The sequence below is a fragment of the Phaenicophaeus curvirostris genome, chromosome 4, assembly GCF_032191515.1.
Source record: "Phaenicophaeus curvirostris isolate KB17595 chromosome 4, BPBGC_Pcur_1.0, whole genome shotgun sequence".
Taxonomy (NCBI): Eukaryota; Metazoa; Chordata; class Aves; order Cuculiformes; family Cuculidae; genus Phaenicophaeus; species Phaenicophaeus curvirostris.
In genome coordinates, this window is record NC_091395.1 from 2,029,107 (window position 1) to 2,044,282 (window position 15,176).

Below are 15,176 nucleotides of genomic sequence, written 5' to 3' on the forward strand. Positions count from 1 at the left end.
TGTCTGGAGGAGTTCAGTTCAGAAGTGATCAGGAAGGAGCAGAGCAGGAAGCGGTGTGAGCAGGTTGAAGATCAAAGGAGTGCACTGCCTGGCTGCTGGTGTACTCTTTAAAGAAAACATTCCGGGTTTCAGCACACGTTAATGAAGCTCAGCATAGACCCATCTCCTGTTACTAATACAGTGAGAAGACACAGACCTCTTGTACGGGGAAGGGAAATCATAAATTTAGCGAATCCACACTGCACGAGGACAGTGAGGGATGGCGAAGTGCACCTGGGAAAATCAATGCTTTCCCCCCAACAAAGCAAGCACATATGGAAAACTAGCAATTCCAGAGGGCTCTCTCTCTCTGAGCCTGCAAGGAGCCTGCACCTCATTTTGCTCAGCCCTGTTTCTCATCCCAGCCCTGACCCACAGGCCAAGCTTTTGATCAGAAAGGTTCCTTATCTTTTTCCTTCTTTTCCAAATCTATGTGAATGGCTGAGCAGACTCTCTGAAGTCACTCGGGTCTGCAAACCGCTCTGTGCTTTTGAGTTGAGGCACTTGCTCTTTAAAGATCTTTATAAGTTCAGCAGTGCTGCAACTTCCCTACCTACACGCCATCTCAAATACTTCCTGCTTCCGTTGGGATCGGAAATGGGGAGGGCAGGCAAAAATGCCCAGACAACTGATGTGAATGACATGTGATGGACCTAACTGAGCCACTGTCTTTCAGGATATAACAAGGAATTCAATCCTTTTCATAAATGTTTTATAGTATCCTCCATGAGAAAATTAATGGTTTCATTTGATAGGATGGCACAAAATATGCACAGAAATGTTATTATGTGTGATTCAGTAACAAGACCTTTTCTCAAAAGGATTCCCATGCCTGCCTTTCCCTGGGTTTCTTTTTCTCTGTGGTTTCTCTGTCATTTCTTTGGGGTTCCCTTAGTAATTTTGTCATACCATTTCCAGCCTTTTTCATCTCTTCCCTGCTGGGGCAGGTGAGAAGCAGCAGCAGAAAAGGAGAAACCAGACCCCTGTGACAGCAGCTTTTGCCCAGTCATCAGCCCTGCAGTATCGCACCATGAAGGGAAGCAAAAGACTTTCCCAGGACTGGTTCCCATCACTAGAGCAGAAAATGCAGTGTATGAAGAGGTAGTACCTGAGCCAAGAACAAGCAGACTATTGCCCAACCACAGTCTTTAGCTCCCAGCTTGAGGGCTGGGTTGAGAGCACCTGTAGGTGTGATTGTGAAACTGGCAGTAAAATGTGTTTCCAATCTCTCTTCATGAGTACTGGAGATCACACAGTGATCACATAACTGACCAAAACAGAGAAGATGTGAGAACTACTGGTATTGCCTCTCTGTCCTTTTATCATCTTTTCCTGAGGAGGGGTGACTCCACCACGAAATTGAACTAGGAGATTTTATAGATATTTATGGGAACATTTCAGGCTCTGAAGAAAGTGTCAGTATGGGGCTGAGATAAATCCTCTCTCCTTTGTGCAAGGCTGAGGCAGTGTGGATCTGTTTGAGCTCTGACAGCTCAAGATCGCTGAAACACAGGCTCTGCCATTTGCTTCATAGTGGACGGCAGGGTTCTTCTAAGAGGCAACAACCAAGTTAATTTCTTCTTCTTGTATCCCTTCTGCTTCTCCCTCCCTATTTTAGTCACCTTGCTCTCCTTTACTCTTGTCTCATTGTCTCAGTGCCTGCAGCCATGGCAATTACCGCAGTGCGATTGTACAACAAACTATGGCTGTCTGACTGCTGGTGAGCGGTGCTCTGTCATTACTACTGCCTGCCTGTTAAAAGGGTGAGCAACGCTGGCTCCTTCTCTCTTCCTGCCCCTGGCCTGCCTTCCATGTGCTGCCTCACCTTCTCCAGCCCCACCTGCAGCGCTGATGGTGAAGGTTCCTCACCCTCCTCGCTGAGAACATTTTCCCAGAAGAGCTTACCATGCAGGCAAACCTGCAAGCACTTAAGAAGATCCTGGCCTTCTGGACCATGTCGCAACGGTGCGTACCCCAGTGCTGCGGTTTGGATGAGCTTGTGCAAGCTTTGCAGTCAATTTGGCATTTTACACCTCACTTTTGTGAAGCATTCCCTGGCAGGCTGTTCGCTGTGGCTTCCTTGGCTGATAGCTGAAGGCAATTCACTGCAATTTGTTTTACCTGTCTTGTATTGTGAGGGACTGGACACCAGCAACAAGGTGAGCTGGGATGCTGAATTTTGCTGTCACCTCTCATGCTATTTTGTATCTTTCTCTTCTTCTTTTAAGCAAGAATCTGGATAGGTCAACATAGCTCAATCTGCTGTGCAGATACAACCAGCAGTGCATAGGAAATAGCATTTTTCAGCAAAGCAGTTCCACTTACCCCAGGCCCGCTGGCAGCAGCCCGTAAATGGTGCTGACAGTGGGCTGGTTTGCTTTCCTCATTTGTCTTGTGCTCTGTCCTTGTAAAGGCTCTAATATAGTCTTCATATTGTGGCAATCTGTGTTTCTGTTCTTGATTGTGTTGTTATCTTGAATCATGGAATGGTTTGGGTCAGAAGGGACCTCAAAGCCCATCCAGTGCCACCCCTGCCATAGGCAGGGACACCTCCCACTGGATCAGGGGCTCCAAGCCCCATCCAACCTGGCCTTGAACACCTCCAGGGATGGTGCAGCCACGGCTGCTCTGGGCAACCTGGGCCAGGGCCTCCCCACCCTCACAGAAAAACATTCCTTCCTAAGATCTCATCGCAATTTCCCCTCTTTCAGCTTCAAACCTGTCCCCCCTCATCCTATTCCTGCACTCCCTGATCAAGAGCCCCCCCCCCAGCTTTCCTGGGGAGTTACAGCTGATGACAAGCTGATCAGAACAGCATCCTAGCAGACTGGGAGCTGAATAGCAGCGGGCACGGTGTCATCCAGACAAGTCCTGGGTTCACTTGGTTTGCATGGTTGATCATCAGTCAGATAAAGGGCCTCAGAATTGCTCCTCTGCCCTCAGGTTTTTTTATTGAGGGGCTGGGTATGAGATTCAGGAATTAGCTGAAGTTCTAGAGAGTGCAGAGCTGTGTTCCACACTCAACACTGATGTCCCAGTCTGCTGGATTCACTTCCAGAAAACAATCTGCTTTGCCTTACACAGATGCAGGAAGGACCATGGTGGCACTGAGTAGTTTCGCCAAACAGGAGTTAGGACCAAGCGATACCAGGTGTGGAGCAGCCTTGTTTTATAGCAATAATGGAGTTTATAATTTAATCTTGACCTCATATAATGACAGGACACCTTCCTTTTCAACCAGCGTCATCATACTTAGTGTAAATTGCACTGAGGTGTTTTGAAGGGTGGACTCTCTCTTTCTGAGGTGGATGGAGGGCATGGGCTTGTTTTTATTGGCTGCTGATCAGCTGTTAAGCGGTCACTCCTTCAGTGATTCTATGATTCTACGATATCTCTAAGTTGCAGCTTAGACATACCTAAATCCAGGCATTTTTGTTTAGATGTCTAAGATTGTATGTGCTTTACCCAACTCAAGATTTAGTCATGCTCTGCCAGTCAGAGATCCAAGTGGAGGTTTTTTGTTATTTACTTTAAGTGTGAGATTATTTAAAGTTATTTACTTTAGGAGCTTGGCCTCTTCCAACGTAAATAAACCACAGTTTTTTTAATGATAGAAGCTCACAAGAGTTTAATTTTACAACAGTGCAGGACAACTGACGTTATGGTGTCGCAGCATCAGTGTCACGATGCTGAGCAGCTCCCTGGGCAGCCACAGCAGAGACCTCTTCATTCTATCAAAGCTGTCAGACCACAGGGCTGAACAGAGATGGGAATGGCAAGGGAGGCACTGAATGTGCCATTGTAGAACATTGTAGAACATTGTAGAAAAAAGATCCATCGGCACCAATTGATAAGACCTGTAAATGCTCCTTGGAAATTGATGCTAAAGTAAATAGGTTTTCCACTGAACTGAGCCTTGGCTTTCTGTTGTTTTGCAGAGTGTAAGCCACATGGTTATTGTTTTCCTTTGGCAGTACCAGAAATAAACTCTTATACACACATATCAGAAGTGACGTTTGGCACTGGCCAAATTCTTCATCCCTCAGTCTGGAGAAACAGCTGAGCAATTGCTGTTCTTGGCAATTTCAGCAGTAATGTGTAGCCCAAGGTGTATATCTGGTATTGGATTAATCAGCATAGGGGAAAGCTTTTTAGACCTGGTGACTTCCAGACAGTGACTTGGATCACACAGGGCAAGCAGAAATTCATCCAACTGCACAAAGGACTTAAAGCTTTAGTTTAGAAAGTTGAAAAAATAAAGGTTAATTTAAGTGTGCCTTTACACACATGGTAAAGGTAGTTCCTGTTTCGAGAAGTAATTGGGGAGATGTCTCATAGAGGATTAATAACAGGGCAGAGCAGACATAGGCATCAGTCTGTGTCCTCAGAGCAGGCACAACAAGTAACTACCCGCAGTGTGTGACACAGACTTCACTGCAGGCTGGTTCCTATTGGTTACAAACAGGCAACCCACAGCATTCCTGCTCTTGGGAGAGACTTGAACGAGCTCAGTCAGTGACAGAGCAAGAAGTCTTTCCTAAGGGATTTCATAGGATAACAAACAAATTCATGTCATCAGCATCTTGACAGCATCTCAGACCAAGTCCCCATCTGAGGAGCAGACCAGAGTGCTGTATTTCAGTGGCTCAGCACAGCTGGCCAGTGGAATGTCAAATCTCTCTTAAAATATCCTTGGCCTACAAAGCTGGTGAGGATAATTTGCGGTTCTGAATCCACCTTTGCTAGCTGAGGGGTTTTCACTTGCGTGGCTTGGAGCTGTGCTGTGATGTTCTCCCATTGCTGAACCATTTGCAGTTGAAGGCTCCTTTTTGGTTTCATGGGTTTACATAGAGAAACAGCATGTGACAGAAATTTAATTATTCTTCTTGCCAAGACTTTGAGGGATCCCAGGTGTATTTTGGCATCCCCAGCTATTAAATCCAGGCAAGCATCAGGCACTTGTCTTTCCCTATTGGTGAAACAATATTCTTCCTTTCAGGAAGCACGTTGCAGTTGGCTTGAGCCCCATCACAGAGGAAGGGTCCATGTGTATGTGGGGAAACTGAGACCACAGCTCCCATTTTTGACAGATTTAGATCTTCACACTCCTGGTAACTTCTGAAGCCTTTTTCTCTGTTTTCTGCCACACCATTCTAAATGTTTTCCTCTACTTTTGTGTGACTTCGTGGTGACCCTGCAGGCTTGAGGGACAGAGTGCTGGGAACCTGCCAAAAATCACAGAAGAGGTGAGGACCTCATCATTGTGAGCTTATATCAGACTTGTGCGAGCTGTATTTAATTGCGAATTACTCAGTGATAAGAATCAGCTCTCCTACTCACTCTTAAGTTGGATTACACATCTCTTAGTGAGTTTGGTGGAGAGGGTGGAAAGGACAGCAGCAGCAAAAACATGCTTGTAGAGTAGAAAAGTTCTTAGGCAGGGCAAACCAAATGAAACGTGACACAGTGCGTATAATAAACATGAAACTGAGCCCACAGAGTCTGTGATCCAGTTGAGAAGATGGCTATATGGGATAGGTTAAAGTTTCTGGTATTTTCAGCAGCAGGATTGAGGCTGTGGGCTCATGGAGTGTTTGGAAGGAGCAGCTTTGCCTGTGGGCAGCTCCCTTGGTGACTTAAAGCAATGGGGGCCAGGGACTGTGTTTGGTGGGGCTGTTAGCAGACCTCTATCCTTCCTCATCTTGAAGATGTTATAAGGGCAAATATATGAGGATGGGACATATTTTCTGAGCTCTGGTGACCCTGCCTTTTTCTACTGGTTTCCCTGAGCTTTGCTGGTAATTCAGTGTGAATTACCTCACTGAAACAACGCGAATCAACTGAAAGCTCCCTCTCATTACGTGTCAGGCTACTGGCTTGCACATAAGCATGCAAGCAAAAATTCCACCTGTTTCTTAAGCCTTTATGAAGCTGTTAAAATAAAAGTGGCCACTGACCTAAAAATACAGCAGCTGCATCTCTGGCAGTTACTAAAATAGCCTCTCCGTGCCCCAGTTCCCCCTGGCAGTGAGCATCACCCTGCACAAGCGTGAAACCTTCCTGGTAAACTGATCAACAGATGCTGCAAATGAAGCGATAAGGGTGGGAGGGACCTTGAGGCTTGTAACTGCTTGGAAAAATCTGGCTCTAGATAAGCCTCAAAGGCAAAGAATTGCTCAGTCCTGAGTGGACTTTTCAGTGTATGATCAGCTGCTTTGGATGCGAATGCCTAAGTTCTAGTGTGCAGACACAGCCCAAATCAAGGAGGACCCGAGCTGCTGCTGTGTTTTGAAAGACCTGACCTTGTATCTGCTATTTAATCCCAGAGCTGCTGTGTGGTTTGCTCTTCCAACCACAGAAATATGACAAGGGAGTGTGGGCTGCAGGCTTTCAGGCAATATCCAAATAAAAACCCACCCTGATTTTCAGCCTCTGGGGCAATTTCTCAGTGTTCCCTCCCACTCTGGCTGCAGTTTGCAGGAGTGATGGACTCGGGAGCAAGGCAATCCATAGCCTGCCTGCTCTGCAGGCCCTGTCTGTTTGTATGGATGTCTCTGATTTCCATTCTGCATTTTTGTGAGTTTTGGTAATAACCTTCCGTTAGCCTGGCCTTATCTCCATGGTTAACAATACAATACGGTAGACCTGCACTGACGAAGCCCCTGAAGAACCTGTCCAGCCTAACCAGCACACTCCAAGTTAGAGAGGATTCAATGTAGACCCTTGGGAATGCTCTCCTAAAACCTTATTTTGCTTTAATAATCTTTTTTGCATTCCCATTTCGGTTTATGCAGAGCAACAGTGACATCCATTGGCCTATTAAGCTGATCAAAAGTACTGTGCACACAGCATGTATTTACTCAAAGAGAGGACTCTGGCACTACCGTTTCTCATTTAAACAGCAGCTACATGCCCTCCAAAACGACAGCCTCTTTTCGCCTATAGCAACCTGATTGCATCCTCATTTCAGACACTCATTCTTCATTCCTGCTAGGATGCTTAAAACATCCTGTTTGAGAAGTAGCTTAAAGCTACAATTCCCTTCTCATGAGAGATTTCATAGCGACAAAGCAGCAGGTATCCTGGAAGTAGAGCTGAGGCAGTGGGAGAGCCCAAGAAGCATTCCTGAGTGATGCTCAGCATATTGGAGGATTCCAGACTGCACTTCATGGATGTGTGCACAGTGAGCTATCTTTCCCACCTCCCCCAGAAGTGCTTTCACACCTCTCTGTAGATGCATGTCTGTACCGAATGCCAGTGCGCTATCACTATGCTTTTGTGGACCAAAAGGAGAGCATGTCATGGCTTTTTTTCAGCTCTCTTGTTCATTCCTTGGCTGATTTCTCTCTCTCACACACAGCTGCGTTGCGGGTCAGTTACACACAGCGTCTGAATTTGCAGGGACTGATCTTCCCCAGCTGATACTGAACACTGGAATTTCCCTGCATGTTGACTTTTTGATGCCTGTTGAGTTCCTGCTCTCATTCCTGCCATATGTGGTTTCACAGGGAGTGGCTGTCAGCTCCAATTTCTTTGACTATATATTTTCCATCATCAGGAACCAAGACCAAGCTCGGGATAAAATCCCCCTGTGTGCAGATAACAACGGATAACATTGTTGTGCTAACAGACATTTGCATAGAGATATGAAAACAGCCTCATTCATACCCTCCTGCGGCGGTGCTGGGTCTCACAACCACTTTGAAATTGGAGGTGGGTTGTTGCTTGATTGCATAAGGCAATGGCATCGCCACAGCTTTCCGCAGGCTGCAGGTGCACTGGACTTATCTGTCCTGGCTCCACCTGCCAACAGCAGGAGGATAAAGTCAACATTCCTGCCACTGCTGCAAAGCTCCTGGTATGCTGAGGGAAATGCTAGACTTCTGACGGGCATCTCATCTACAGACTTCGGAAGATGGAAGGGAAAATACCATATTTGTGCCGCAGAGCAGCCTTAGCCTCGTTCTTATCTATAAAGTAATGGTGATGTAGTGAAAAGAAAAATCCAGATGTCTTTTGGTAATGAATAAGCCCAAAGGTGGTCTTCTTTCCTGAGAAAATATTGACAGTTCTTTGAAAATCAGAATATCCCAAAAGTTCAATTGCATACAGAGCACTGCACACAGCAAAAACTACACCAACCAGTTGTTACACTTGCAAGACCAGCAGTTCGACAAACAGGGTTATCATTCTCAAGTGCGCTTGTAGCCTGAAATAAAAGGAAGACTTTCTTCCCCATCACTAAGAGGAACCAGAGTTGATGCTCTTCTATCAGACATGGACCTTATTATTTTTGTTTGTCCCTAATTAGTAACATCCTGTGCTGATTAGTGGTGTCACACAAGAGCTTCCAGCCCTGCCCAGGCAGGTACTTGATTTTGCTTCTGCTGCTATGCCAGACTGGCAAAATCCTGTGTCAAAAGCAGTGGGACCAGCAGGGCAAGGGAGAGGATTCTCCTCTACTCTGCTCTCATGAGACTTCACCTGGAGCCCTGCATTCAGTTCTGGAATCCTCAGCACAGGAAGGACATGGATCTGTTGGAGCAAGTCCAAAGGAGGCCACAGAAATGATGCGAGGGCTGGTGCACCTCCCATATAAGAACAGGTTGGGAGATTTGGGGTTGTTCAGGCTGGAGAGGAAAAGGCTTCAGGTAGACCTTAAAGCAGCTTCCAGTACTGAAGGGGCTGCAGGAAAACTGGGGATGGATTCTTGGTCAGGGAGGGCAGGGACAGGATGAGGGGGAAAGGTTTGAAGCTGCAGGAGGTGAGATTGAGATGAGATCTTAGGAAGGAATGTTTTTCTGTGAGGGTGGGAAAGCCCTTGCCCAGGTTGCCCAGAGCAGTGGTGGCTGCCCCATCCCTGGAGGTGTTCAAGGCCAGGCTGGATGGGGCTTGGAGCCCCTGATCCAGTGGGAGGTGTCCCTGCCCATGGCAGGGGGTGGGACTGGATCGGCTTTGAGGTCCCTTCCAGCCCAAACCATTCCATGATTTCATGAGTTGAGACATTGTGCTGAGCTCACAGGGCTTCCATGCTCTTGCACATGGCTCCTATTCACGTGTTTTCGGCAAATAACACTTTATTACTGGGTTGGTGAAAGGAGGAAGGCAAAATTTACAAAAAAAAAAGAGAGTGAGAGAGAACATCTTGTGAGCCTGTGGTTCTCAGATCTCCCCGATAAGGATAGTTCCAAGTGCGTGAGAAGTTTCCTGCTCCAAGATTTGTTTACTTCTGAAATAAAAGCCACCTTCATCTCATTATTTTATTTTCAATACAGGTTTTGATTTGGTGAGAAAATATCTTCCCCATAAAGAACCGATTCTGCCTCATTAACTCCTATAAAAAGCATCCCCCCCAAGCTTGAAATGTTAAAAGAAGCATAAATTTAGGCTAAGTTTGTTGTTCGCCACTCTAATCAACAAACAACCTTAAAAGGGACCCACAAAGGATTCTGCACACTGAAGTGAGTGGGAGAACAGGCCTACAGCTGAGCTCCCTCCCTGCCAGCCCAGTGCGTTGGGAGGGGGGCTTTCGGAGCGGCTGGGTTTGTTCCCTGTGCCTCACTCCCTTGGGCAGGTTGCCGTGGGGCCATGGATCTCTGTCAGACCTTTGTGATGCAGCTGAACTGAAGTGACTTGGGACAGTCTGTTAATTAGGTCTGCAAAGCCTCCTCCTTTTCTCTTCACTCTACAAATGTCTTTTTTTCTCTTCTTCTCCCTAAATCTGCCTGTCAGTAGCTCAGAAGGAAAGAGGAAGGGTTTCACAGCCAAAGAAAGCTGCCATTCTGTCTGCCTTCCTTTCCCCTATCCAGGATGCTTGAGGAAAAGTAGCTGCACATCTATTTTCTGTCCTTCTCCTTGCTATGTGTACGACCCCTTCCTCTATTTCCCTTTTCTGCTGTCATCACTATCACCATTTCTATCTCAGGGACATCTCCACTCAGGTGCTCATAGTGGCCATGGTACCAAGAGCCAGGGAGAAACTTAGGGACCTAATCTAGAAAGTTTTAGTGCAAGGGGATAGCGTAGTTGCATAAAATCATTAAGAATTAACTTTCCTGAGCCACCACACGTAAGCACATAATTTCTTTCCAAATTCTCCTTGACATAACAGTGACCTTCTTTACAGACCTCTTGCATTCAATTGCATGTCAGTTTTAAATCGTTTTTTCACTGCTTTTATTTGGGAGATGTCTCTGTGAGAAACTTTGATAATGGATTTTTTTCATTGATTTAGGGTTTGGACTTCCTTGCTTCTTAATTTTTTTCACATCTGTCTTCAGATCAGTCTGAGCTCTGCAGTGGAAGAGAAATCCAAGAAAAATCACTGTAATTCATTGGAAAAAATGGCCTCGACCCACGGAAAGCAGTTTGATATTTATCTGAACACCTCCTCACCTTCCAGGAGTTAATTTGAATTGGAGATGGGCCAGAGCGGGGAGTTTCTCTAAACTTTATGGGCTTGGATTCAAATGGTCCTGGCTCTGAACAACTTGTGCTTCAGTTTTGCAAAACCCAAACCTCCCCTGGAGTTTTGCTCTGCTCTGATTGATTGCCTTGGCTCTGGCCCCTCCTTGCACTCTCCTTCATGCTCTGTGAGAAGGGCAGCATTGCAAACAACTCCTCAAAGGAAATCATCCTTCTCCCATGCAGCCCATGTCTTACTTCACAAACTAATTTCCTCTGCCCATCCCACGCCTTCCCTCCCTCCACCAGCAAACGTGACACAGGTCTCGCATTTCACACCAGCTGCCTGCGCGAATGTACAAACGGATCCAAATTTACTGGAGCCTGGCATCCGTGTTGGCCAGCAAGGCAGGGACATAAATTACAGCCACAGGACACTTCCTTTTGGGGCATTTGGCGCTGTCCTTTCAGCCTTCAAATGAGATCTTTTCCATTTCTGTGAAGCAGCTGGACCCAGCTCTGTGCCCAGCAGCTCCTCTTGTGAGAAGTGGGGACAGGAGGCAGGGGAGTGCGAGGAGAGAGGGAGCACAGGGATCTGGGGCTCTCTGCTGTTTCAAGGCCATGCTGCTTTTCCAGTGCCATTGCTGGGGCACACGGCTGCGTGGCACTGCCCTGCCTCACAGCAGCTTTGTTTGAACAGGAAGAAGGAAGTTTTCTCAGCTATCCAGTGTCCTGGGAGCAGTCTGTTCACTGAACAAGGCGGTACCTGGCATCCAGGTGCCAGGGAGGTGGAGGAGCACTGGCTCCCGCGGGCTCCAGCGTTGCTGTGTTGCGGGGCCCAGGTGCACCAGGGTGGATACGGCCTCTTGAAAACACACTCGGCATTCGCATCTTGTGATACTTGGGCTCTCTCTTTCTGCCAGTTAGCCTGTATCTTCCTTTAATTTGCTATTGGTCCTCTGACGAGTCTCTTACTATTTATTTCTCTTTGAATTTTTTACTGTTCATTTAGAGGTTAGGAGCGGGTTTGTATGGTACCTAGAAAAAAGCAAAAGAGAAAAAGTTCCCAGGCTGAGTCCTTTGTTCCCCCGCAGTACAGTTATTCCTGTCATCTCTGGTGAAGTACATGGAAAACGGGAGGTATGTGGAGTTACGGCACCAAACTGAACAATGTACTTGAGTGCTTCCCAGGTCTGAGGCAGCTGTACCTGCTTACCATGTACAGGCATTGGTCCTGCTAATGTGCCATGGCCTCAGCTTGAGGAAACGCTGTATTTATTAGCCAACCATGTTCTGGGCTGCAACTAAAGCAGGGGGACCTGCAGGACGAGGGAGGGGATTCTGTCCCTCTGCTCTGCTCTGGTGAGACCTCACCGGGAGCCCTGCTTTCCGTTCTGGGGTCCTCAGTATGGGAAAGACATGGAGCTGTAGGAGCAAGTCCAGAGGAGACCACAGAGATGATCTGAGGACTGGAGCACCTCTGCTATGAGGACGGGCTGAGAGAGTTGGGGTTGTTCAGTCTGGAGAAGAGATGGCTCCCAGAAGACCTTAGAGCAGCCTCCCGTACTGAAAGGGGCTCCAGGAAAGCTGAGGAGGGGCTCTGGATCAGGGAGTGCAGGAGGAGGACCAGGGAGGACAGTTTTCAGTTGAAAGAGGGTAGATTGCAACTGGTTTCTAACAGTTATTTTCAGGAAGGGTGCAAACAGAGCCCTAGGGCGTCTTCCATCTCCTCCCAAAGGCAAACACAGCAAATGCCTGTCGAGATGGTGTGTACACACATTTCCTTAGGCTCTCTCCCCTGCTCCAGATCCAGCGGTCAGGTTCCAGTGCTGATGACAGTGGTGCACACTCTAGCTGTTTGCTCTGGCATGGGAGCGAAAACAAAATCACCTGCCTGCTCTCAATCTGACTCCCACCCTTACCAGGTGGGAAGGGGCAGTGAGATGGGCAAGGTCTTCACCGCAACTGTCGAACAATTATTCATATCCATCCCTGCTGTATTTAACTTGTCTTCTCATGCGGCCTGCAATGGTCAGGAGAAATGTGGAACATGGTCATAAAGCTGTCTGGGCAGTGGGGAGTCCAGCTCTAGTTCCTTCAGTTTTTCTTTTAAAGACATAAGTTTTTAGAGGCAGTGAAAACCCCAGAAGGACTGAGGGATATCTGCTATATGAATGCGTGGGGGAGACTGTGTGACCTCTGCTCTTGTGCTTAAGTAGGATTAAACTGCCATTGGAAGCAAACTCCAAGCAAGAAACCAAAATCCTGCAAAGAGTGTTAAAAACAACCCTCTGAGTCCTCTCCCTGGTGCTTACTCCTTGCAGGATGTATCATTTGGTACTGGTGTCATAAGAGTCGCCTGGTGGAGAAATGATGCTTTGTTATAGGTATTCTTCCATTTGTTTGCATGGAAGGGCTTTTCTTTCCAGAGTAAGCACTGAAGGGCTCGGCATTTAGCCTATTCCTGCTGGAAAAGTTATGGAGGTGGCACAGTAGGAGCTAAGCCATGCTTGGAGAGGTGGCCCTGCTCTTCATGCCGGCCTACAGACAGCTTGACCTGGACACAGACACGGACAGGACCGCTCTCTGTCCAGGGCCACTCCAACTGATCTCCCACTTCTCTGTTCAAGCAGGAACAGGGGAGAATTGCACAAAGGCAATTTTCACAGCTAGCAGGATGACCAGGCGTCACCCAGCAAGACGTGAACAGGGATTTAGATGTGAGCAAAATGGGTCTAGCTGTGTAAGGCCAGTGAGGCATCCTAGCTATGACACGGCCACCACCACCCAGCAGGGCATTGGCCCAGTGATGGTGCAGGGCTGTATCCTGCAGGAGAACAGTCTGTGCATGTTAGAACAATACTGCCATCAAACTCAAAATAGAAGCAGTGTAACTGCTGCAGGAGAAAAGCAAGGTGAGCTGTGGATGCAGAACACTTCCTAGATGTGGCTGAGCACCTCCTAGATGTGGCAGTCTGTCAGGCAGAGCTGCCTGCAGCTCCAGAACTCCCCAGAGTGGATGCTTGCCCAACCCTTGCCTGTTTAGTCTAGAGGAGAAGCTGTGATCATCGCTCTGGGGTGGTGCGTCTGGAAGTTGTGCCGAAGGTTTCCTCTCATCAGCAGTTTGTGGTTGTTATGATCCCTCATAGTTAATAACCACTCAGAACAGCTGCCTGTCACCTGCCTCGGGGTGAGTGCTCTGCTATCACAGGTACATAATGCTTGAATAAATATGTCAAGGGTATGAGGAGCCACAGGTTTATGCTACAGATGGTGATTTTTGTTGTTGTTGTTTTTATCACAGAAGGACAAACGTTCATGAGCTTTTATGATTACATCCCCAAAAAGGACTTTGCTTCATTGCCTGGTAACTTCTGGGAAGCTGTTTACTGCTCAGTATCGCTCAGAGTTTCTGGCCAAGATGCAAAGTACACTTGAAGTCTTTAAAATCTGGAATCGTTTCAGGAAGCAAACTATTATGAGTCCACCTAATGGAATGATCCTGCACAGGTGGCATACACGGACTGTGCTGCTGTGGGAACATACAGTGTTCCCCCTAGCTTTCCTGTCAGAGGGAGAAATCACACTTGGAGAGGTGACAGCAAAAGCAAAGCCTTTAACTGACCGATGTGTGCAAGCAGGATCTCTGCTGGCAGCGAGCAGTCACGTGTGCTTCTGGATACAGAAAGTGGGTTTTTAGTGGGGTGGTGGGTGTGTGTGGTTCATATCGGAAAGGAGCCCTTGCTCAGAAAGCAAATTGAAGGGAGGTGTCAACTCAGTGATCTCACCATTAATCCTGTTTCCCAATCCGGATCGTTTATGTCATAAGATAGCAAGTTAGAGCTGTTGAAATTCCACCCCTTTTGATGGTGCGCCCCTCAGCTGCACGCAGGGAGGAGCGTGTTCTTGTTCTGCGATGGGAAAACGCCTGCAATAGCCACACTAACTGCAGTGTGCTCACCATCATCAGTGCCCAGCTGCACCCAGGGGTATGAGAGAGTGCCAGGCTTTATAGAGACAAATATTTTCCACTAGGAAATGCAAGTGGAAAATAATGGGAAATGGCACTTCCTCTGCTGGCTTTGTGATGGGTTTCATAATTCAGACTTATAGCGAACACTTGCTGCCTGCATAATATCACCTCAAGCATTTCTCCCACACCTCGCATTCCCGTTTATCACAGGTCTGCGATTTATGCATCCTGTTAAACATTGAGCATTAATGATTGTGAGTGAACGGTACAGGAGGAGGTGTCAGCATGAAAAGGAACACCGGCTGAGCACAGTTTAACAGATGCAAGTGTGCAAAGGCCACGGAGCCACTTTTATTATTTTGGCAAGTAGAATATTTCAGTTCAAATAAGACCGACAGGAACCATTTTAAGCTAAGAGAGGATAAGTGACTTTGAACTGAAATAAAACTAGGCCAGTAACTTTATGATAGCTTAACAGTGGCGGAATACACAACTCCAGGGAAGGCAGTACCTCTTTGTGAAGAGCACACTTTCCCACTCGAATTAAGGGCGCATCTCTTTTTCTCCCTCTATAAACTAGGGATGCTTTTGGACATTCTGGGATAAAAGATCCCTTACAGGCCAGATGCTCATGTTGTGAGGAGCAGCTTTTCCAGCGTCTCCTTCGGACCTCTCTGGGGTCAAAAGCTATTTTCTTTCCTTCAGGGCACATGCAGCATGCTCTCCCCCAAACTTGCTGTCTTCCTTCTGTGTGGTTCTG

The 15,176-nt window shown here is 47.2% G+C and overlaps 1 protein-coding gene across 4 annotated transcripts in view; it reads left to right on the top strand.

Annotated features, from left to right (window-relative positions):
- The window catches only part of SHROOM3 (shroom family member 3), a 138,398-nt gene that overhangs the window by 73,282 nt on the left and 49,940 nt on the right, over positions 1 to 15,176 (top strand). Inside the window, exon 1 of one of the 4 annotated variants that reach the window (XM_069855005.1) lies at positions 1,931 to 2,004. The exons of the other annotated variants lie outside the window; for them this stretch is intronic. Coding sequence (XP_069711106.1) covers positions 1,946 to 2,004 — 59 coding nt within the window. The 5' untranslated portion in view covers positions 1,931 to 1,945. Of the gene's footprint in view, positions 1 to 1,930; positions 2,005 to 15,176 lie in introns of those variants that run through there. 4 annotated transcript variants of the gene reach the window in all.